Below are 25,822 nucleotides of genomic sequence, written 5' to 3' on the forward strand. Positions count from 1 at the left end.
TGTTTGTTTCTGCCCTTTTAAATGAATTTTCATAAATTTGACATTCAGAACAATAAGAAAGGATCTCAGGAGTTATCATGTAGAATGAGGGAGAAAAAAAAACCAAACTTTTGACTCCTTAATGAAATATGCCTTTACCACACTGCCTTATATTTTATAGCCCTTTACTGTTTTGGGGGCACTTTTATATATACTGTCTCATTTGATTCTCACATCAGCCCTGTGAAGTAAATGAGGTTTACTGTTTGCCTTTTACAAATGAGGAAATGCAGGCTCTCCAAGGTTTGGTGGCTTGTTCACTGTTGTGAAGCTCATAACTGTCAGACCAGGGCTAGACGTTTAGTGTCTGACTCAGAACCCAATGCTGTCCCTTCTTCTTTCCATGCGCTCCATTATCCTGTGGAAGGAGCTCAGTTTAATTCTTTAAGATACTGGAGGCAACTTTGCCCAATGAAAATGATATCCCTTAGCCAAAATGATATTTAAGCGTATTCATTCCCGTATCATGGGAATCTGGATATTTGGAGAATATCTCTTCATTTCTGACCTTTGACGATGAGATTTCCCGAAACTAAACCCTCACTCTTAAGGGCAAAAACTAAGTCAATTTTTAATCCTCATTTTGCTTTCTTTGGTTTATCTCTCTAGATGCTTTTCCCTATGCTCTCCAATCAACACTTGAGTCTTTGTTTCTTATGGTTTTTAGTTCTATCTAGATATACTCTGCTTGGCAGGAGTATATTCAAATTTCATTCAGATTTCATTTTTTTCAATGATGCTGGGAGGTCAGTAGTATACCAGTCTCCATAGTGTTTTAAATATGGAGTTATTGCTAAGTGGAGCTGCTATATGAGCTATGGGAACAGCCCAAAAAGTGGGAACATGCTTTGGGTGAACTACATTCTTACTCACTGTGGGTTAAGAGTAGAAAGACGAAGACAGTGAGGCAAAAGCAACCTTGAACTTCATAAGTTAAAGTAAGAGACTAGATACCTTGTTTGTGTTTTGCTTTGAAAATGCCACAAAGATCAATTCCTTGAAATGATTCCAAACCACATAAAATAGCATACAGTATCAGGAAAACTGAGTCTGGGGTGTAGTTAATGACTTAGAAAACAAGTTGAGTGACTGTCTCTTGAACAGAATGGATGTTTATACTTCATGTTCCATTGGAACTGATCAGTTCTCTTTTCATTTTCTATGCTTCTCCTTTTGGCCCTGTGATTGATGTAATGCATGGGGCTACACAGCACTCTTCAAGTCAATCCCACATATTTCACAGGCATTGCAGGACATCTTTTCTTGGTGATACCTATCTCTAGGGCAAGCATCTCATTAAAACTGTATCGAAGGTGATTTGGCAGCTTTACTCTACAGGGGCTGTATTCGAAAGAACTTTATATACCATTTTTGATTAAGAAATAGAAAATTTACTAGGTTTATTTGGTTCTTCAGGGTTGAAACTGAACAACAGGTTTTCTTTTTTTTTTTTTTTTTCTGATTTTTCTGAAGCCTTCAAGGCGTGCTTTTACCAATAGAAGACCAGATCTCCTGTTCCATATATTCCAGCCGAGTGTTGGTTTGTTCTGAACCTCCACCCGTGTATGTCCGATTGGTCGGTTTCATTCTAGAGAAAGGATGTGGAACAACATGACTCTGTGTGACTTCTGCAGATGTTTCCCTTTTTTTCAAATTAAGGACATCATTAACATGTTATTTCTGAATTATTTTATGCTCAGAACACAGGTGTTTCTGAGAATGTACCTCATAAACTAGGTCAGGATTGTTCTTCACTTGGTAAAAATGAGAAATAAGACACCATCCTGTGTCAAAAGTCGGCATGGAGGTCTTTTTTCCTACGTTTGCTATCCATATTTAGAACCACCATCCCACATGTGCTCAAGATAAAGAGTTTCAGCAGACCTGTTTTTTTATTAGTCAGCAAAGTAAGTTCTGCATCATTCTCACCCTCATCCTTATAAGATTTCTAAGAATTAAAAAAAGGTGGTTACTGAAGAGAAGTATAGGTTGCTAAGTGTTTCTGAGGCCTTAGTCTCCAGCCCCCATTTCTCCTTCTTCTTCTCACTCCCACATTAATACCCATCTCTAACCACTAGATATTTTAGCTTCCGTTGTCCTTGACTTCAGGGAACAACAAATAGGATAAGTATGTTATTCTTATATGCTTAAATATTTGGATCAATAATTTGTGATCTCTGAACAAAGGTCCACCAGTGGGTTTATGCTTATCCATGCTGGTGTAAGGAGACAAATAAAGCACCCAGAAGGCAAAATCTAATGAAATTGTTGAAAATTCAAGTTGTCTCATTTACTATTTCCTTTTTTCCCATTGACATTCCAATGATGTTTCATTGTAGATAAAATAATGACAAAGTTCAAGTTAATAACAAATAAATTTTGAAGCTCTTCCTCCAATGTTTAATTGATAGTAGAAATGAATGCTTTGATTGGGCCACTGAGCACATAACTTAGACATGCATTAGGGTTATTTTGGTAATATTGGGAGTTTTTCTAATTACCCTTTCCAAGACCTAAAAAAAGTACATTAACAATTTCTGGTATTCCAAATATGCCAACTATTTAGCTAAATACTTAATCTTTACAATAAACTTATGAGTCATCTATCATCCCTAGTTTATGGATGAGAAGTGTTGAACGAGAGAGGTCAAATAGCTAGGAAATTGCAAACCAGGATTCAAATTTATCTCCTTACTTCAATCCAGTACCTCTTCTACAAAGCGTCTTAGCTCAAAACACTTGCTCTCTCTGTGCATTTGCTTAAGCATTTCCTCCACCTGGTATGTTCTCCCTCCTTCTAACTTTCCCATTTCCACCTATTGGAATCCTTCCGGAAAGAGCCCAAGGCCTCCTGTCCCCCTCCCCCTCTCACCCACATTATGTCCATCCTCTCTGCATACCAGTGGCCACTCTGCTGCCACCAAGACTCTTTCAACTTGTAGCATGGTATCTCTTTACTGTTAAACTCCCAGCTTTCTGAGGGTAAGACTGAATCTTTTCATCTGTGTACGCCTTGCAGTGTTTGGAGGATTGTAAATGTTGGAAATTTATTTTAGAATGACTTACATTTTTTTGTGTGATTCTCAGATGATGTTCTGATGCCTTTCCAATACATTTCATCTTCAGGGCAACGCTTTCAAGGAGGTCATATAATTTATTCTCATCTTACACTTGAGGAGATTACGACACAGAAAAGTTAAAGAACGTGTCCCAAACCACAGAGTAGTGATACAGTCAGGATTCAAACCCAGGCCTCTAAAATCCATGCTCTTTCCATTAAGTTGTGCTGTTTCTCTCATCACATCAAATTTAACATGTTGATGGATAGGTGTATCGTCTTGTTTCTCCAATTAAATTAGGAGATCCTTGGGGCATGAAATTAATCCCAAATCTAGTGCTTTTTTTCACTTGGCAAATGTGGCTTCTCATACAGGTTCCCTGTAAGGCTCTCAGTGCAATGCCAAGTAGGCAGCAGAAACTGAATAAAACTTTATTCACGGGATCAAGAATTGTTTTTTCAATATTTCTACAAGCAATCAAAGACTATTAATAAGAGGAAGAAGACGAAACAGGACAGTCAGGAGACTGTTCAGAGGGAGAATATACCATGTGAATAACGGGAATGGGATTCACTGTAGGTGATGTAGAGATGAGAAAGGCAAGGAGAGGCCGCCGTTGTGCAACTCTTCCCCATGTGTAGAGAAATCCTATGCATGTCTATGGCACAGACTTCTCGCCATTGTGTTCATTTTCTTCAATGAAAGAAGGAAACCAGTGTTCTCTGGCTTCCTTCTTTCATTGACCCAAAACTCTCTTAGGTTATGTTCAGTGTGGTGATAATTTGGTGGCCTCAGGTGACATTTCACCCAGGTGTTTCCCTAGAGTGTGGTTGAAGATTAGAATCTGCGGAGGATACTTTGTGAGAAAACTTAAGAAGCCTGAATTGTGAGGACAGAGCTACTCTCTGAATTTCGGGCTCTTGATAGACACTGAATAAACAAAGATAATTCAAATTTTGAAAGAATAACTCTCATATAACCCTGCAGAACTGATGAATGAGAAAATTAGCTTGGATTTGTTGAATCGGGTTAGAATGAAAGCTCATTTTAGTGTATTTTTTTTCTCCACCAGTAGGACCACATCCCCACACTCATTTTTCTTGATTAAAAAAAAAAAATTGAAACGCTAACCACTGTAGAATTAGATGTTTTTTCTATATTTTTCCTTTATTCTCCCTTAGAACCTATTGGCTTATAAATCTAGATTAAGGGCTTCCCTGGTGGCGCAGCAGTTGAGAATCCGCCTGCCAATGCAAGGGACACGGGTTCGAGCCCTGGTCTGGGAAGATCCCACATGTCGCGGAGCAACTAGGCCCGTGAGCCACAATTACTGAGCCTGCACGTCTGGAGCCTGTGCTCCACAACGAGAGAGGCCGCGACAGTGAGAGGCCCGCGCACCGCGATGAAGAGTGGCCCCCGCTTGCCGCAACTAGAGAAAGCCCTCTCACAGAAACGAAGACCCAACACAGCCAAAAATAAATAAATAAATAAAATTTTAAAAAATGTAAGCACAATGACATTATCTCAACTAAAAATTAACAATTATTCCTTACTATCATTAAATATCCAGGCAGTGTTTAAATCTCTAAAAAAAATATATATATATAGATTAAGGCAAAAGTTCTGATCTAGAACTCAATTTCCAAGCCTCCGTTTTATGTTTGGTCTAAACATTGGCTCCATTTTCCTGCCTGAATGGGAAAATATCAGATAAAGGGTCTGTTAGAACTAAACAAGATCGTGATCAGGCTGTTATCAAGATGCTACCTGGGGACTTCCCTGGTGGCGCAGTGGTTGGGAATCCTCCTGCCAACACAGGGGACGCGGGTTCGAGCCCTGGTCCGGGAGGATCCCATATGCTGCGGAGCAACAAACCCATGTGCCACAATTACTGAGCCTGCGCTCTGGAGCCTGCGAGCCACAACTAGAGAAAGCCCACACACAGCAACGAAGACCCAACGCAGCCAAAAATAAATAAATTAAATAAATAAATTAAAAAAAAAAAAAAAGATGCTACCTGGTTCTCGGGAGATGTTTCAGCTGCTGACCTCTCCTGAGAAGACAAGAAGAGTAACCCTAAATACTCCTAACTTGCCAGCCCCCAGTTGTGTTGGGGGTGGCGAGGCTATGCTCAGGAAGATCCTTTAGATAACTCCAGAACCATCTCCACCTGCGTCACCAGCCTTCTTCCTTTTCCCTCCTCTGACGGAACAACACTGCCTTTCTCACCCATAAAGTGGCACACTTCTCCTAACTCTGTCCCGAGTGCTTTAGCCATCCCATGTGCATTCTCCAGCGTTCACTCTCTTAACAAGGGAAACAAGGGCTCATGGTAGTGTGTGTGGAAGGTTGACAGGAGCTCATGCCACCAAGGGTAGGGTGTCTCCAGCGGGTATGCAGAGGAAGTGACCATCTTTTCAAAGCAAAAATTTGCTTTTGCTTTTCTTCCAGCTCTTGTTTCCATGTTACCTTCTGCATTAGTTTCCCAGGGCAGCCCTAACAAAATAACACAGACTGGGTGGCTTAAACAACAGAAATGTATTTTCTAACAGTTCTGGAGCCTGGAAGTCCAAGATCAAGGTGTCGTCAGGTTTGGTTTCTTCAGGGCCCTCTCTCCTTGGCTTGCAGGTGCAGCCTTCTCATTGTGTCCTCACATGGTTTTTCCTTGGAGCTCCTGCATCCCTGGTGCCTCTTTCTCTTCTTATAAGGACATGGGTCATATTGGTGTCTGCTCCCTCCCTAATGGCTTCATTTTAACTCACCTCTTTAAACACCTTATCTCCAAATGCAGTTACATTCTGGGATTGGGAATTTAACATATAAATTTAGGGGATGACACAGTTCAGCCTATAACACCTTCTTTTCACAATCAGTATATACACCCTGGAGGCAGCATAACATATCCATGAAGAACATATTAAGTCAGGAAGGACTGGATTTGAGTCTCACCTTTGCCACTTACTAACAATGTGACCTTAGGCATATTATTAGATTTTGCCAAATCTCAGTTTCTTAACCATAAAATGGGAATGCTAATAATAGTACCTACTTCAGTAGGTTTTCGTGAGAATTAAATAAGAGGATACTTGTATGCACTCAGTTTAGTACCTAGCTCAATAATTTCTAATTATAGTAATATGAGTGAAGGTGAATTATGAAGCCCTGAGATTTTGATTATAATCAAATCATGGGCGTTAACTGACACTTTTCACCTAAAATATAAATTTGCTATGAGTCTTCCAGAGTTTTCCCTAAATGTTTGACTTTTTCTCTAAGTCAGAATTTGATGGACTGTGTAGTTTAGAAGAGTGATGATCCAACAGAATCATGATGACCCTCCCTGCCAGATTTTCTATAGTACTAACTTCAAATATATTTTTATTTTTAATAAATAAATATTGTCATATTTAGAAAATTTGCCCTGACTTTTGCTTCAGCCATGGTCATCATAATAAGTACAGCACAGCCTACCACTTAATTCAATGAGCTCCATTTAATCAAGAGATTAGATCCAGCCCAAAGATTCATGGACTGTTTGCTTCACATAAATGAATCGGTGATTCACATTTACTGATCAACCTACCAATACCACCGTTCATAAATGGGAACAGGCCAACCCCTGCTGGCGTAATTATCTGAGGGAGGAGGAGTGGGATGGGCACTGAACAGCTGATGGTTCTCACTTCTGGAGGGGTGCCCTTGAGATGACAGAGTATAGGTGGGCAGGGCAGGGCAACTGTGACACCTCCCTGGGGTCCCTTCAATGCCAGGAATTTACCAAGCCTCAGCTGTCAAAGAACAATAAATTTGCCTTCAAAATATAAAACATAAATCAGTGTTTCACAAACACTGAAAGGCAAGAAGAAACTAAATCCCCATAATAATGAAAAGAATCCTGTTAATTAAATCAGCAAGGTAGAGAGCTTCCCTCCTAGCTCACAGCCCAGCTGAACAGTAGAATACCTTGGAGACTGAAGCTGAAATCCAAGCTTTTTCTAGGTTGCAAGCCAGCATCCTGAGGGAACATTTAGAAGAAAAAAATCCTTAAGCACAGGACAAGTAAACACAATTTTTTTTTTTTTTCTCAGAAGTTGTACTGGGTTATGTTTATCTGGGAAGGGAAGTTGCAAAACAATTTGTAAACCAGGTTCAATATATTTGTGCCAACCCCTTATCAGATCTGCCACTAGTCAAGGGTAAGCTGAAGGCCGGTTACTGTGAACTGCAACATAAAAGCAAACATACGGGATGCTTAAAGGAAAGGAGAGAAATATCTTATTTCTTCTGATTTTTTTTTTTTTAAATTAGTCTTTTCAACCATAGCCTGTTTCAATTTATTTGGCTGTTAGACATCCTGGATCAGATCACTTACAGCAATGATTAAGTGTTTACTTCACACATCTTCCTTTTTGTGTGCAAAGCTATTGATATAGATTTGTGGGTTTTTTTTAATGCTTGGTTAATTGGCTGCTCTACTAAGAGAGAGGCTGTTACGGCGGTTGAGGAAAGCTGGAAGAAAATCGAGGTTAACGTTTCTTACGAATCTATCACGTTTGGGAATTGAGGGCCCTGAAATATTACTGCCCTCAAGACACCGATAGCAACTTCTGATCCGATCAGTGGGAGCCCTCACAGGGATGAAAGTCATACCCTCTCACCCCAGTCAGCTTTTGGTTTTACTCTCCAAACCAGTTCACTTCCACCCATAATCTACTGACCTTTAAATTGCTTTCGACTGCCAGAGGGAGTGCTTTTCAGATGAACCGGAGTCTGTTCACAGAATCTGAGACTTCCCTTCAGAACTTACCCACATTTGAAAAACCCAAAACTACCCAACTCTCTTCTAGACTTCAACGTTTAACTAATCTTTCACATAATGATTAATCGAATATCAGTTATTGCGTCAGTGTCTTTGAAAAATATGTTATGAATGGCATAGGATATATTTGCAGTACATCAAAGTTCACTCAGATTTATCTTTGACGACAGCAAGGTTGTGTTTTTAATCTTCTGGCACAAGAGTTTTCTTACCATCAGCTGCATTCTCCACGTATTACCCTTTATCCTTGTCTAGCCCATAACCACACGTGCACACACCTGGAGAGATCATTTTTCAGGTGAAGGTGTCTACTGCTGCTAGAAGGTGAAATAGTAGGGTGTAGTTTTATATTGAGAAGTAGAATTGGGTCCACAACCTTTCAGCTCCCACCACACTACCAAATGATTTGACCCTGGAGGTAAGAGTGGCAGAACGAAAGGAAGTAGCCAACAAAATACAGTTCAATCCTAGCTCTCCGTGGCTAAGAGGAGGTGTAAGAAGCAGCAAGTGGCCCACAATATGATATTCAGTTCATTGGATTCCCGGGAGTGGAACAACACAAGATAGTGAATCCCAACTCAGTCCCAACTTCTTCCCTCTGATGACCCCATCCACAGCCTGTCCTCGGACAGGTTATGGATCATGGTCTGATTTCCTTTCAGCGTGGTGTATTTTTTCCCTTCTGATCTTTCACAGTAGTACCTGTGTACTTGGGGAAAAAAAAAATCTTAATTTTTTTTTTAATCTGTGTCAAGACAAGAGAGATTTAAAGTCACAAGGCATGTAAGGTGCGTTAATGAAAAGCAAGTGTATGTATGTGCGTGTGTGTGTGTGTGTGTGTGTGTAAATTCAATGTCTGTGCATATTGGCATATCGCAAGAGACAAATTTTGAGGTTTTTAAAATTAGTATTTTTACTGTGTCGTTATAATCTTTCTCTGCAGGACTTTAAGGAAATAGTTGCTTTAACAGTTTGTTCTTTGGATCTGGCTGGTAGGTGATATAAAAAGCTGTGTTTCACTGGCATTGATAGTGAATGTCTTTAATCACAGATACATGGCTGGCCATTATTTGATGAGGAATAACTCTTTAAGTAAAGACGGTAACTTCCTCCTAAAAGGCTAGAACCTATGCTTGTTAACGGAGAATCTTAAACAAAATGCAGATTTTATGCAGATCCAAAATGTATGTCTGGTCAAAAGTTCGCTTTTAATTTCTTAAAATATAAGCTCTTCAAGCACATCTGTAGATTAACTTGGAAAAATAACCAGGCTAACATTGAACATCTACTCTGAAGAGGCAACCAAGCTGAGTGCTAGGAACAAAATAAGTTGGAACTTGATGGCAGCAGTAACAGTTCATTTCAAAGAGATTCCAAAATTAAATATTAGAAATAATATTATAATTTTACCATAATGTTTAAATATACCCTTTATCTTATTTTGTATATCCCTATTTAGTAGAAGTACAAAGTAGCTTTTTCTCTTTTGATTGCAAGTTTTTGAGTGATTAGCCAAAGGCAGGTGTGGACAGTGGAAACAAACAAGCACCATAAAAACTGGCCAGCCCCTCTGCTGCCTGGGGGACCACTGTGACACGCACAGCCATTCTCTGTGTACATTGACATCGTTTTGACAGTTTAGCACCTTTTTTTTTCAGGAGTGGGGAGTGGGGGGTCAAGTCTTCCGGTTAGGAATTTTCAAAGGCCAATGTGTAAAAGGCAAAAATTAAGTTTGCATTCCTTTATATATTTGGATATGACAGATTAAAAGCAAGGCAGGTATGCAGAGCATGTCTAATCCTTCACCAAGGTGGCAGTGTCAAATGCTTTGATGTCATCTGGTCGCAGGACCCCTGAGACTTTTCGAGGAACCAAATTCAGCTGACTCTATGTGGCCTGCCTCTCCCTTCTGGTGTTCAAAAAAGAAAGAAAAGGTCCCTGCACCTTCTTGTCTCCTTCGTTTATTGTACGGTTTGCTTTGTTTGTTTGATTTTAAAACTGCCATTATGTGAAAGTGTTGCAAGTATAAATAATTGAGAAGATAACTCTGTAGGGAAACCACTTTTGCTGCCTTTGTGCAAAGGCAGCTCATTATGGCCCTGAGCTGCAGCATTCCGTAAGAGCAATTATGCAACATCAGTATGTCATGGATATTAACCAAGGGGAGTAGATAAGAGATGGGAAGATAATTTTGTAACTTATTTAATTAAATTTATTTGGTTTTTCAAATAGTTCCTCTCGTGTATAATTTACCCAACCTCTCTGTGGTTGCTCTGGTCTTTGCAGGACTGGCATTCAGCATTTGTTTGAGGGCATCCCTCCTCAATTCTGTGTGGACCTACAATGTATTTCTGTTGGGGTTTAATTTCCACCCAAGGAGAGGTTACCCATGAAAATGGAACTGTAATTTGGTCATGAGGTGGTTATCCCCCCCAGGGCTTATATAGCCAGTTAATATATGTTAATACAGCAAAGTGAACAAAAGGTTAAATAAGTGGGTCAGGCTCAGAACGAGTCCCGTACTGCTTACTTCTGCTTAAACGGAAGGAAAAGCCCATAATGGCACTCGCCTTACTTTCACCCCCATCATTTTAAGAATTGCTTTGCCAATCCTTCACAGCAAATAGCAATTTTAAGTGGACCAAAACAGAGCTCAGGGTGTTTGCACTCCATGGTAATGATAGAGTAGCTGTGCTCCCTGGAGTTCAATAAGCCCAACAATTGAGTCATTTTTGCCCCCTGTGAGCGAATCACTGCTGTTAGCCTGAATGACAGGATTGCTTATAGAGCTGGAGCCCTTCACCGGGCTGACCTCATCCTGGGACAGCGGGGTTCAGAGGGCAGGCAGGTGGTGTTTAACACAGTTACAAGTAAAAGCTGATTTTGTACTTGTACACTCTGTAAACAAGAAAGCAGGATTGGCAGGGGCGGGGGTGGGAGGGGAGGGGAGGGAGGAGCCCTGGATGCGCATTGATGTACTTTATCCAAAGCAGCGCTTCCTCTTTTCCTGTCTCTTTTCCCTTCTCATTTCTTCCTTTCCTTAATGTCGTGCTCCCCTCACCATCTTGTCTCTGCCTCTGTCTCTCTCCTCCCCATCTCCCACCCTCCGTACACAGAAGCCTCTAACACATGTAATAGACATGCTAAAGTTAGATGGCCACAGCCCAATTTTAGTTCTGATTAATGAAAGATGCAGAGGGTGTTGCCAAAAAGAAAAAAAAAAAACTCCTAGATTTAAGATTAGTCTTCAGTTTCTGAATCATTTTTGAAGCATAAATTTTAGGCACACATAGCAAAATAGTTGTTGCTTTTTAAAAAATATTTTTTTGAGTAAGAAAATACAAGAAAAGTAGCAAAAGGGAAAGGGTAGAGAAGACATCCCAGCCTAACATCATCTCCTAATGATCAAACTACCTTTGAGATAGAGAAATTCTAGAGAACATTTTCAGCCTGCACATTTTTTGGGGTCAAAGGGCAATGGAGTAGTCAGGTTTTATAATAATCTTGGGAGGGGGTATTGTGAACAGGTAATATTTAAACAAGAGCCCTTCAAATGATTCTCTATCTCTGAGTCTGACTTGGGGAAGTAGGAACATGGAAATCCTATTTTCAAATTGATAAATGGTTTAAAAATACAATTTCGGTTAAAAAAACACTGCTTCATTTTTCTTCAAATCCTTGGAACCCTAGTGCCCCTCAAAATCTTAATAACTACAGTTAAGAATTGATTGGTACCATCATTCCCTCTTAGAGATTCTTAATATTAGCCTATTAAAAGCTGTTAGCCTATTAAAAAGCTATTAAAAGCTGTGACATCACTTGCAGCAAAGAACACATCTTTACTTTGTTTCACTTAGTGCTGTTTCCCTACCACACTTTGACCTACCACCTTTGTTTTGGAAAAACACCTATTGACACCAGTGTCCTTCAGAGCACAATTTGGGAAAACTTCCTTAGAAAGATATAATGAGAAAAAAATATTTTAAGAAAGTTTTCTATTCTTCTTTCCTTTCTCCATCTCACAAACCTTCCTCCTTCACTTTCTACTCACTATTCCTCTGTCCCCAAACACACACACACGCGTGCACGCACACACACACACACCCCAGAATACTCCATTGACCTCAGTTCCCATTACTCCCAGCTTATTCTCTTCTCTCAGTCAACTGGACTTATCATGCCCCAATGTTCACCAGCCTAGAAAAGTCTGGTGCCCACTTTCTGCCAAGTCAAGTCCTTCTTTTCCTTCAACCCTGTACGCAAGACTTGCCTGGCATCTCTAATGCCCAGATGGATTCACACCTTTCAGCTAATGCCTCTAGTCTGTATCTTTAGTGGTTTTTGAGTGCAAAGATAACTACACAGAGCCAGCAAGCCAGAGTTATTTCCCATATTAGCTCTGCCCTATTCTAGGGAATATTATTTCGTCAGGGTTTCAGCTATTCAGCCACTTGCAAAGTGAGGACAAGAAAATCCCTCTGGGCTCTTCCATTCTCAATTCAACATTATTTCCAAGACGTAGGAACCTTGTTTTCATTCAGCCATTTAGTTATTCTTTCACTATACATTTTATTGAGGATGTACTGCATGCTTGACACACTCTCAATAACATAGAATTAAGATGTGGTTCTGCTTTCTAGGGCTACCTGGTGGGAAGCTGGACACATAAATTGTGATTATAGTATTGAATAAATGCTGTGATGGGACTGTGAGCTATAAGTGCTACTGACTGAAGAAGTGCTTCTTACTCAAACTGTGGAATCAGAGAAGTTACCTCAAAAAGCTGTTCTCTGATAAGAATTTTGAAGGGTGTGTTGACCAGATAGCCATGGGAGAAAGGCCATCCCAGATCGAAGAAATAGTGTGTTCCTAGCATGTTAGCATATTAACTTTATACTTATTAATTGCCTTTTTGTTTATATGTACATTACTGTATAGCAGTTAAACCAATTTGTAAATTAAATTATTTTTATGTTACTTTATCTTTACTGTGAAAATGGAGATCATTCAAATGCTATCATTTCTATTTCTAATAGTAAGCCACTTTAGGAAATTCTGATAGATGTGGAATGTGAATATGCAAAAAAAAAAAATCCTTTCAAATTGCAGTACAGAGTGTTTGCTTCTTTGTCTATTGGAGACTATAGCTTTGTCTGGAACACAGGAATCAAAGGTTGATGTCTTTATTTCTCTGCAAATCAGGGGAAAGAAATCCACTAACCCTCTAAAGCTAAAATATTTAAGGATTAAAGCAGATGTGGCATAACTGCTGGTTTGCTGAGTCTCTTGTGATTTATAAAGATATATTTTATGTCTTTTATGATTACGGGATGATGCTAAAAATTTTGTGGGTAATAATACCGTCACATTGGAAAGACTGCATATAACATCTCTGAAGAAGATACAGAATGCTACCCAGCTGCAAATCAAAGTAAAAGATGTTCAATTTGTTATTAAGAAAAGGCAGTCAAGAAGTTTTATTTGGAATTTGGTCTTTGATGTCTGATCATCATAAATGTGAAGACATTAAGTCATATGTTTATGAATAGATTTTTTTGCCTCTTGACATAATGGGATATGTTTTCATAATAATTTTTAAAGATTATTGTTAGATGTATAGCTGTTAGAACTATAGTTTATTTGAAGTGACCTTGAAATTTTTTAAATCTTTGATTTTTCCCCCTTTGGCACCTGGACTAGATGCCAGTATAAACTGGTTAAATACCATTTGGTTTAAACAGAAAGACTGTACCATATATGCATATTTATGATATTTTGTTTGTTGGATCTTTTTCTTAATATTACTTGACTTTCTCTGTTTTAATCTCATTTTTTTTTCTTATTTTGGGTTGAAGCCACTCTAAAGCTTAACACCTAGGAGATTTCTCACTTATGGTTCCCTTTAAAAGTGCTAAAATCTCAGCCTCTCGAACAAGAGACCAAGCTACAATTTAAAGAAAGCAGTGGTATTGATAAAGGGCCCTAAGAATGTTGCCACTTTCCTCATGTGTCCTCTGCCACATTCTTTCTTTTAAACCAGCAGGAGAGTTGGAAGAAGGATAAGAGGCTGGCCCATCCAAACACTCCTGGCATGCCACGCTGGTCTCTGAGGTCTCCCCTGCTGCTTTAGAAAAAGGAGCCCCACAGACAAATGAAAGGGCCACGGGGACATTCTCATGCAAGCCCCTTCCCTCCAAACACCAAGTGGCTGTAGATTGCTGGTGTTGGGGTGGTTTGGCCTGAGTTGAAGAATAGACACTTGAGAACCATTTGTTCCCACACCATTTTGGGTGAAGTGCTATAGTTTTCACTTTAAAAGCCCATTTAAAAAGAAAAATACTGTTTGAAAGGAGGACACAATTTGGAAGCCATCACACTTAGTGGAGTCCCTTTTCAATGTAACACTTTGTCCTATCAATTCTCTTCTAAATTAGTTGTCACTACCTGGAGAAAACCCACCCTTAATTGTCTTAAAAACAAACAGTCTCCCATATATTTTTCCTATCTCCAATCTTTAAAACTCTTTTGGAACTTCCACAAAGTATGAAGTGAAACACAATTTGTTTAGCAGTACACAGTACATTATTGCCATTGGCCTCTAAATCCAGTCACACAAATTATCTCAGAATTAAAAGAAAAAACAAGCTGGACCTAATAGGAATAAAGGTTTTTACTGACAATTAACTTGACCAGCCATTGTTAGATAAAGGACTTGGTAAAATCTGCAGGATCTATGAAGAGGAAGTAATTCTTTTGGAAGTAGTTAGGCAGTTTATTATCCTCGTTGCCACAGCCTGAAATATTCATCTAGTTTTGGAGATTTGAAGAGATGAGAGGGTTTTGAAGTTAAAGTCGCTTCTTTCTAGCCTTTCACTCTTCTTTTGTCCTTTGTCTTGAGTGGCCTGACTAGCTTCTCAGCCTGAAAGTCCCACTGTCAACTCAAAGGCAACATCTGGAAAGCTGGGTTTGCCTCTCCTCATCACAACAAGTAGGAATTCCTCCGAAATTTCCAATTTTCATCAAGTGTATACCATAGCATACCAGACATAGATTCTCAGGTTTATCCTTTTAATATCATTTATATTTGTATCTTTTCTTTGCCAACTAAGCACAATTCATCAGCAGTTCTCCAAGCCACATGGCCTACTTCTTTTGTATTTCTACCACCTTAGTCTGAGTTCACTTTATTTCTCTCTTTTGCTCGGATTAGAATAGCTTTCTACCGTTTAGCTTCTAGCTTCTCATCAACTCATACATAGCTCTCAGAAATAGGTCTTCCTCAAGCACCATATTTCATCATTCCACTCTTCAGGAATTTCAGAGGTTCAATTTGTTACTCAAGAACTTCCACCCGGGTGGGGGAAATGGGGAGATGTTGGTTAAAGGATACAAACTTCCAGTTAGAAGATGAATAAGTTCTGGGAATCTAATGCACAGCCTGGTGATGATAATTAACAGTCTCGTATCATGTACTTGAAAGTTGCTAAGAGAATAGATCTTAAATGTTCTCACCACGAAAAAGAAATGGTAATTATGTGATGTGATGGAGGTGTTAGCTAATGCTATAGTGCTAATCATTTTGTAATATATAAATGTGTCAAATCAACACGTTGTATACCTTAAGCTTACACAGTCTTATATATCAAACTTACACAATGTTATATATCAATTACATCTCAATAAAGCTGGAAAAATAAAAACTCCTCCACCAGCTTGTCTATTAACTGTGGCCATGTTTTTCCAGACCAAAACCAGGAGCCTGTCTGAATTCAGTTCCTGCAGCCTCTCTTGCACACAGTGGGCCCTGGTCTGCCTCAGTGTCTTCACACACACCATTTCCTTATTTTCTTCCTTCCCAATAATCTATACGCTTTTAATCTGGTCCAACTTCCCTCCTCCAAGAATCCGGTGATTAGCCGTCATCTGACTTCTCTAATTGACTCCATCACACTTATTTACTGAGTGTGGACTGCTATGATTTGTAATTATTATATATTCTCAAATTGTGCTTTTCAATTTGTTTCTATGGTTGCAAAGAGTAAAAATCTTTAAAGGCTTGAACTGCATTTTTAAAATTTTAAATAATATGGACACAGAGAGAGTCATGTAATTATATACTTACCTATTATATATAATTTCTTATTATATATGATCTTGTCATATTTTGTTATTAAACTTGTCTTTTGTTGGGTACAGAATGCAGAAGATTTATCAGTGTGTGACACATGTACAGATTACTGTGGAGCTTAATACTTACTCATTCTAAAGTTTTTAGGACCAAAAAAGGATGAAAAGAGGCCTTACATAATCCCTGTTCTCTATACCTTGCTGCCCTTCCTACCCCCTAACCTTTCCCCTCCAGAACCCAGTCTCTCCCTGGGATACGTATGCACTCCCAGAGAAAGCTCTACTAGGACAGTTCTCTGGACATTGAGGCGGTGGGTGCTGAATAACTGTTGACCGACCACTGGGGGACATAGGATAAAGCAAGGAATGAGGCTGAGAAGAATGTCTGTTTGCCCTGGAAAGTGAGAAAGGGGAGAAGAGAGCAAACACTAGAACATGGCATGATGGCAGAAAAACAAGGATTTTTAGCAGCTTTTCTTTTCTCCATCATTTTCAGCATTCCCACTGCCTACAAAGTTTCTGTCTTTGACCTATGTGGTTATATGTCTAAATATTCTAGAGTTGATAACCCTTCTTACCCTTCCTTTCAGCGGCAGCACAGAAAACTTAGCCAGGTGTTAATCTCTGCAAAGTTTATTGCCTGCCTGATGTGTGTGTGTGTGTGTGTGTGTGTATACACATACAAATACATACATGTATGTGTATGTGCGTGTATACACACACACATACATACATGCATATGGCTAATGACTTCTCACAGTTTATCTCAAGGCCACATTGTTTCCTGTTCCACTTGGTTGACAGGACATCTCTGATGTGACAGATGTATCCACTGAGAACGGGATCATGCGTTTGAAACCAGTTTAATTCCTAGCAAGGCGATGCATATGGCTTATGGAGATTTTGCGGTTGATTTTTTTCCTTATATATTACTCAGGGAAGCCTGTGTCAGTATAAATCAGTGGTAACGAAATCAACATTATGGCATCTTTGATACTGCATTTGCAAAAGCTTTTCAGGATGTTGTTTAATTCGGGGCTTAATGATTGATATTATAGACAGTGAATAAACATTTTTGATGGATCTGTTTGCTCACAGATTAAAAAAATCGAATCCCTTTTTCTCTTGGATCTAAAGGGTGTAATGCCATTGAAGAGGAAACAGTTCAAATGTGGTCATCAGAGGCTGGTGGCACCAAAAGTAGAAACTCACTTAGGGTAAAATTTGCTGTCAGGAAAAATGGAGCATTCTTTCTCAACTCAGGAACGCGTGGTTCATGCGAGCTTGCTTGTAGATGGTTGCTACAATAAGACTCCTTTCATACAGGTGTGTTTATGCCCCAGGCTTGCTGGCCACAGTCCATTCCATTTACAGAAGCTGAATTAAACAATAACTACCGCATTGCAAAAAGTGGTGGGGAGAAGGGGGAGAGGAGGGGGAAAGGTGAGCGTCAAAGGAGATGCCTGAGAGCTTTGTTCGGGCCAAGAAAAACCCTGTTGCAATTGTCAGAGCTTGTTGATGTTGCCGGGAACGGCACTTTTTTTTTTTTCTCCCGGATTTTGTGGTTCTGCCTTAGGAAAGAAAGTAAAATAGAACGGAAGAACAAAGTCCTACTCTATAAATCAGCAGCTGCTCCTTTGCCAGATCAAAGGAGTGACATTTTTGCTTCTGGACTACTTGTCCATTTGAGGGCTTGACAGGCAGCTAACAGCTGGCCTGCTAGACTGTATGGGAGAATCCTCCTACATCTTCTTCCGAGCAGATGACAAGCTCATCAAAGAGATATCCATAGCATAGGGCATGTAAGTGCACCTTGATCTCCTCAAACATAGCTAATACATAATTACTAAACAGCTTGGTGTATTTTTTGGCAAGTTCATGCTTAGGTGGCTTCCACTGAGAAGTAGGATATAGAATTAATACTCCAATCAAAGGTGATGTTGAAAGCTAAAGAGATACTAGATTTGTCGGGATCTTCTCCTGTTAGCGCGAATTAGGAAATGGCTAGGAACATGATGAGAACTGGCTAAAATGTGTGTAACTGATTGTCAAGTGACTGGTTGATTTTTCGAAGCCCAGTCAGGCAGTAGTGTTCAGATAGATGAACAGCTACTTGATCACTGGTAATTTTGAGAACAATTACTCCTGCTTTTTTATGCTGATAGAGCCGAACAAAGCTGTAGATGCATCTTCCGTGTCTGTAAAAAATTGTTTTCAGAAGCACTATTAGGAGTGTAGGTATACAGATCTGGAATTTTAATGGCAGTAGTAAAACTTTCAGAGTAATTCAGTTTCTAGTTGATTTCCATCTGCAATAAATCATGTACAGGATGAGGTAATATACTACAACTTATGTCTATTGACTTAGTATTTTATCTTTAAGAGGATAGATCCTAGATATGAATAGCTAAGGATCTTTGTGTATTTTCTCCTCCCTTGCTTTCAAGTAGCTTTGAAAGATCACTTTTATAGTGCATGATAAATAGCCGCACATGAATAATCTGATGGCATTCTGGAAGAGTAACAGTGCTTCAAAATCATAACCTGCTGGGATGTTTTGTTACGCGCCATTGGGTGTGATTATACTTATGGAATAATGTTTATTGTTGCTCAGTATTATAAAGAAAATAAAAGATAATTCCCTATCTTAGAGGAATTTCTCAAATACTTTTATTAAAAAGTCTCTAGAATTGGCTGTATACGCCTTAGTCAAATAGGATGCCAAATTCTCCAGGTCATCTTAAACACTTTTTTAATTGTGAAAATAATCATACTTATTATTAAAAACTCAGAGCAGAATTACATGAAATAAAAATAGAAATCTACCATTTTCCTGCTATCCATTCCTGAGAGAGAACAGTTTCCACAAGAACACTTCATTGGTCCAACTTTTCCTTTAGGAGGTACCGATGGAGTAAAATGTATTAAATTATTATAAATTGTTTGTTGCCCAAGACAAGTGATTACAGGACTGTTTAGATCTGACATAACTAAAGAGAATAGTATGTGCATTTTCACAGCTAAGGTTCTTGATTACAACTTGATCTTTGCAAGTTTCTATTCTTAGTAAGAGTACTGGATCATGTATTTGGTATGTGACCTACAGCAGAAACTCTCAAACTTAAATATGCATATGTCACCTGGAAATCTTTTAGAATATTGATTCAGATTCAGTAGTGCCACGGTGGGGACCACTATATTTCTGCAGTTCTAACAAGCTTGAGGTGATGTTGATGTGGCTCGTCCATGGAACACAGAGTTGCAAGGATCTAGAGAACCCTTAAGAGAGTGATTCCAAAATAGCTCGTCCCACTACCCAGCCCCCCAGGAGATTCCCACTCCAGTGTCTAAAATCCCCACCATGGCATTATACACTTGTATTAGCTGTAATCTCTGGGAAGACCCCATGGCATGGACACATGCTACCTGCAGGGGTACAACACATTATTACCCTCTTATCAACTCAGCATGGCTTTGTTTAATAATAACCCACCTAGTCTGAATTATTGCCCTTAAGAGAACAGAGCTCTTTAGGAGGGGACATGAGATAGATGCATTTTGAGTGTAAGCTAACATTTAATGAGCTCTTACTGTGTGCCAGGTACTGTGGCACAAAGATTTTACATGCAATATCTCCCTTAATCCTCAAAAACAATCTGGGCTCAACTATTGCCCCAGCTTATAGATAGGAATCAAACTGAGGCTTAGAAGTTTACATAGACTTGCCCAAGGTGACACAACAAGGAAAGGGCAGAAAATATGAGCCCATGCTCTTCATCACTTTGCTCTACAGAGAAGTCTGGAATATGGAACAATTACTGAGAAGCGTTTACCCAAAGTAGGGTATTTTAGTAAAGAACCTATGTGCACCCTCCTAACCTGAGGGAAGAATTAGATAAAAGAAAGAATTTTGAAAGAACACATTAGAAGGTCATCAGAAGATAAGCATGAGCTACTTGATAATTTTGCCCAGGACCTTTCATGTCAGCATAAACACTCCACTGCTCAAGGCCTATTCATAAAGCTACAAAAGGTGTGTGATTCCAGATTAATGTCATGTTTTTATATTGTAAATTTATAAGTGTTAGCTCGTGGTGTTTTGAGAGCTGTAGACTAATCTAGTATCTATCAAATTATAAATTAAGCTGTAGCTCTGGGAAATTAATTATGAACCATGAATGTGTCCCTAAGTAGCCCATGGATCTCATTTGTTTACCATACTTTGCTCACAGTTGTCTGGGAGAAAAGACCCACTTATCTGGCCACCTGTGAAAAACTTATGTTTGAGACATGACTCAATCATCTGTGTGTCAGAGTACACATTCAAAGGCATTAAACCTGCTTAATTCACTGATTCAGCCTTTTCAATGTATCTCATTGGGAAAGCCCCACTCTTAGCCATAACCACACACAGAAAAAGACATGCTTTCTTTGTGAACTAAGAAAAAAAAATGAACAAACTTGATAACTGACTTGCCCCTGTTGAGGCTTCATTGCTGCACACCCCAACCAGTAGCGAGCTTTGCGAATAAGCACCTTCACTGATGAGTCCCATGGCTGGGGAAAGTGGAAAACAGAGATTTTTCATTTTTTAACAGGTCCCCAATCACCAAGCTGCCTATAACACCTCTTCCCAATTGATCGGATCCCTCTTCAGCAGTTCAGCCCCCCTCCTTAACCAGACCAAACCATGCAAAAGCTTCAGTTCTGGGGATTCTTGATTCCCCCTCAGAGGGTTTCAGGGCTGGCATCTTTCCAGTTGACTCCATGGAAGCCTGCACTTTCTAGCAAAAGGAATGCTGCCAAAAGGAATGGGTTACCAGGTGGGGCATGAAGTTAGTGAACCAGAAAGAGGGATTTATCAGCCATTTAAAAAGAGGGAGAAAGAGAAAGGAAAAGGAATGAACCAACAATCAGGAATGACACCTAAGTCTACTTCTATCAATCTGAAATATGCTGGGGAGTGAAAACACTTTAAAAGAAAAATCACCGCAGTCAGATTTTGGTTGCAGAAAAGTTTGGCTCTTTTGTTGGGGCTTAAGGTGGGGTTGTGGGAGAGGTCTCCAGAAGACCTCTCTCCAACAAGACAAGATGAGATTTCAATGATATTTTCCTCTCTTGGGTTTATTCTTTTTAATATATAGAGATATATATATATATTCACTCTAAGTTGACTCAAAAAGGCCTCATGATTCTTGGAAAGTCATTGAATTTATTTCTATAATTAAGTTATTTTTAAACTAACCGTCTAAGTATATAATTTTTAAGGATCACACATACTCATGCATTTTCTATTTTAGTAAAATTTAATGAGAAAGTAGATAGTCTTAGTAGATCCTCTCCAGAGCTTTTGCGAGCCTGGATACTAACTTTGTGTTCAATACAAATCAATGGAACTAGTGTACTTTAGGGTACTCATTCCCTAAGGAGTCACTAATGGAATTATCTCTAGCCCTTAAAAAAAGTCACAATGAGGCTAATGAAAAATATTTTTTAAGTGAAATCTGGATAAGGCACTAGGCTTACTAGCACATTTATGGCATTTATCATAGATGGCATATTTTACACGCAAGTTGTACAAACCTCAGAATGCTTTTAAGAGCTATCTAAGAAGACTTTGTGATTTCGGGTGAAATAGTTTGTACCAATAGAAAAGTATATGTCTTCAACTTCAAAATCATTCTGGGATGACATTACAACTTAGAGAATTTTTTAATATCAGATACAGATGAAAAACCTAACAGTCTTTGGTTTGGAAATAACTTGCGGGGGTTTTCATTAAAGTTGGGTGCAGCTTGCTGCATTTTGGTTAGTTGGATGTCTTCAGCAATTTTTCAAATGTTTTGGGTTTGGCAAAGTCCAAAATGTTTTTGCCAACACCCTCTTTTCCCCTTAGTTTTTAAACCCGTGTGAAATTCAAGGATAACTTAATCCATATGTGTCTGATTCATTTACACTTAACTCATCAAAATGTTATTTTGTAAGACCCATTTAATAGCCAAGAAACCTTTTGAGCCTTTTAAGATGTCTTTTGTCTTTGAACCAGTGAGTTGCATTTTTCCATATGAATGGAGCTTGGACCTTGAAAGATGGAAGATCAGTCTGTTTTCAACTTAGACTCTTCAGATTTTAAGTGGAATCAAAACTTGATATTCTGTTTACTGTTTGAGCACTGAATAACTTCATTTTAAAATATAGATCAGAGGAAGTGGAAAAAATTTTCATGTTATGTAATTTTGGGGAAAGACCATATTTGGAAATTTCACATTACCTGATATTAAAGAAATAAAAATTACTCTTAATTTGATTTTTTAAATCTATAATTAAATGGCTTCATTTTATGTACATGGGTGTGTTTTCTAAGAGTGGCCTGTGGATCATCAGTGCAGTGGGGTAATTTCATTTTTTAGTGTTAAAGTGTTCTTACAGTCAGCTCATTAATTGGTAATGTTAATAGTAACATCTATGGTGTTTATAAGATATCCCAAGATCAGGGGAGTTGACAATTGGCAGGAGTTGTATGTTAAGAGATTTCTGAAAAATTGGGGCCCATATGTTTTTAAAATTCTGCATGATTTGAAAGAATGTGGTAGAATCAGGAATCTGGCAAGATACAGCACTATGGATCACAAACATTGTTTGAGAACAACAATTCAGAGAGGCTAACTGGAGCCCTAGTGAAAAAAGTGAAATCCCTATGACCCTTTGTAAAAGGATCTAGTGAAAACCTTCAGAGGCTTCTCTGCCTATTTGTTTAGTAGAACTGGGCGAAGAAAGGCCATCGCCATAACTGCTAGTGAACATTCAGTCCATGCCATGGTAACTAGTTGAAAATGTAACACTGGAGTGGCATTTCCAAGTTCAGCGCTTCTATAAAGACCTGGGAGCACACAGATTGCTTTTTTTAATGTTCTGCATTGTTGTGGATCCCCCATTGAACAACCTTTTGAGCGGACCCCGTTTTTACTAATGTAAACATTCTGACTAGTATCCAAAGAAATGACCTTTGAGTGAACCTCTAACCTTCCCCGTAATTATTTGTTTGAAGACAGTGTGGAGTTCTCCTGCTGAGAACTAAGGACCATGATGCCTTGCAGCTCTGTGAGGAAGGGAGTGTTTGGGGGAACTGGAGAGAAAGACATAAATAAGCGAACAACCTCCAGATGTAAATAATAAAAGAGTAAAAGGGTGAAATTAAAAAGGGAAAAAATAGCAATTCATTTTACCTAAAGAGTTGGCCTATAGGAAAAAACAAAACTGGGATTAGTAGCACATAAAAAGAGGTGAAACCCCTGCCACGTGTGTCCTCCATTAGAAACTTCAAGGAGCAGGGGAAAGGTTTCTCCTCTCCTGAGCATCTCAATTGGTCTTAACCTGAGCTGATGAAAAGAGATCTGGGGGTGGAACTCTCAGGTCAGTCCTCCTTGGTCCCAGTAAAAGCAGTGAGGGAAAGAGTAGACCATTAAGTTCCTTCTCTGATTTGAGGGATACTTCTGGAAGGCTTTGTGATCTATCTGGTCAGATATTCCTCAGCACCTCTTAAGGTGCCCAGTGGGAATAAATACACAGTTTCCACTCTCTTTTTTGTTTTCACCTCTCATAAGCTGTCACTTTCTTCCCCAAACCTGAGGGGGTGTGACATCTGAGCTACGCTTTCTTAAGTAATAAAGAAGTTCATTGTTTGCCAAACAAACCCCATATGCAAAAGACTCTTTTGGTTTTCTAGAGGCTATTTTTCTTCAGTCTAATTGTATTCCCACCAGAGTGCCCACAGGAGGCCTGAACGGGTGTGGGCTGCTGTCCTCCACAGAAGGGACTTTAACGCCATAGGAGCGCAGAGCTGCCAACACACTAGAATTTTCCTGGCTAATTTCAAAGAATGAGTTTTCAGTTCCTGCCTGGGACCCCATGTAGACTCATTAATCATGAAGTCCCCCTGCACTTAAGATTTGAAACTGGGAATACTGGGAAATGTCATCCATGGGTATATTTTGCAGGAACAGCTAGCTATATGCTAGGCATCCCCCTCCCTCCGTGTCCCCCCTGAAAACATGCAGCCCGTGAATCCTGTGCATCAGCTCAAGCGTGTGGGGAATGCATGTCATTAAATGCATGGGGACAGGGGTAACTCGCAAATGGTAGAAAATTGTTTTGTTTTTATTAAATTTGGAGAAATAAAGGAGATTTCTTATCATCTTACTCTGTACATGAATATTTGATGGGCATTATTAAACATTAAAGTAACATGAAGTAGGCACTTATTTTTGGATTTCCAGCAAAATTAGATCCAGGCTTCTATACGAAATAAGTGCTTCTCCTTTACATTCCTGTGATTCAGCCACCACCTGATTTGAAAATGTTTCTTGGACTCTAATATCAACCATGTGTACCTGAGGCTCTGTCTTTCTAGTGGGTTGAAAGGTGGCTGGGTTTATGGTTGGCAGTTACCTTATCCCTGCCCTGGGTGTCCCAGCTTAGACTGGAAAGGCCGCCCCCAGCTGGCACTGACCTCTAAGTGACCCCTAACTTTACAGGCTTAAACTGCAGGAGTTGCCGAAGAGCAGAAGTCTTTCTGGCCAGCACTTATTACTGCTGTGTTGGTGATAAAACTTCAGACAGCCTAATTGATGGCTTTGCTGACCTAACAATACCTTGTGAAAGCCGAGTGCCAGAGCCTGGTCTCCATTTATGACCAGCTGCAAGGGGAGGCTGGGTCTCCCTATGATGGCGAGTTTAGGGAAAGGGGGAAAATCTTCCAGCCTGTGAACTTTAACCAGATTCCGACTTGTTCAAGAGGCAGAAGCACAATTGCAAATTAATAGAAGTTTTCTCAGGGAAAACTTTTTTCCCTTCCTGAGCCTTTTTAGCAAGTCAGCTTTGAGTTGATTATGAGATGATGGAGGAGATGATCCAGTCAGCTATTTTTGAACATGGAGAGGGAAAATTGCCTTTGAATTAAAAAGATAATTTTCGGTAGATGTTTGACTGTATTGTATTCTCCGCAGCGTTCGTGCAGAGGTGTTCACGGAGCACAGAAATTGCATTTGCTGACTGGACGTCTCTGTTCTGTTTCAGGTTTATTAATGCCAGAAGAAGAATAGTACAGCCCATGATTGACCAGTCAAATCGAGCAGGCAAGTTCCAACTCATATCTGTGTTCACATCCCACAGGCACAAATCCTCATCAAGTTATACTTCAGGAGTTTCATCACCTGGTAAAGAAATGCTTCCATCAGGCATTCTGGGAGGATTTGTTTTTTAATGTCCCCAGAATTCCATTCTAGGAAGCAACTTCACTAATTGGTGCTAATTGGAGATTTCCCACCCTGACTCTACTGACACTGCTTTTTATTTTCTTTCTGAATTGGTAATTGGGCACAAGTATTAGTGCCACAAGCAGTTTGTTTGACTGTGAGCTCTGGAATTACTCATTGCTTGTCTGCATCCAATCATTAGCACACTCTCATTTTCTCCTTACCCACAATTCCTTGGTGTGCGCATTGCTTTCACTCCTGGAGCATCCCCTGTTAAACTCATTGTATCCATTCATTTGCATTGACTATTCATAATATTCTATTAAAGCCTGACCTGCCGCATTGCCAGCATTATTTTTTATGAAAATGCTTCCCATCCATCCCACGAAAACACATGTGGGTTTTTCTCACAGAGTCTCTCCGTTTCTCTAAAGCCATTGTTACACGGTACTGTCAGAACCATCCCCATGAACTCCTAATCATTCTACTTCGAAATAGGCATTTCCTTAGTTTACTGAGGACTT

At 39.4% G+C, this 25,822-nt stretch overlaps 1 protein-coding gene across 3 annotated transcripts in view; it reads left to right on the forward strand.

The window, feature by feature from the left end:
- MEIS2 (Meis homeobox 2) overlaps nucleotides 1-25,822 on the forward strand; it is a 198,564-nt gene that overhangs the window by 167,824 nt on the left and 4,918 nt on the right. For all 3 annotated transcript variants that reach the window (XM_061180537.1, XM_061180538.1, XM_061180539.1), the window contains one exon: nucleotides 25,120-25,178. In XM_061180537.1, coding sequence (XP_061036520.1) covers nucleotides 25,120-25,178 — 59 coding nt within the window. The remainder of the gene's footprint in view (nucleotides 1-25,119; nucleotides 25,179-25,822) is intronic.

Source organism: Eubalaena glacialis, chromosome 2, assembly GCF_028564815.1.
Source record: "Eubalaena glacialis isolate mEubGla1 chromosome 2, mEubGla1.1.hap2.+ XY, whole genome shotgun sequence".
NCBI classification, from domain to species: domain Eukaryota; kingdom Metazoa; phylum Chordata; class Mammalia; order Artiodactyla; family Balaenidae; genus Eubalaena; species Eubalaena glacialis.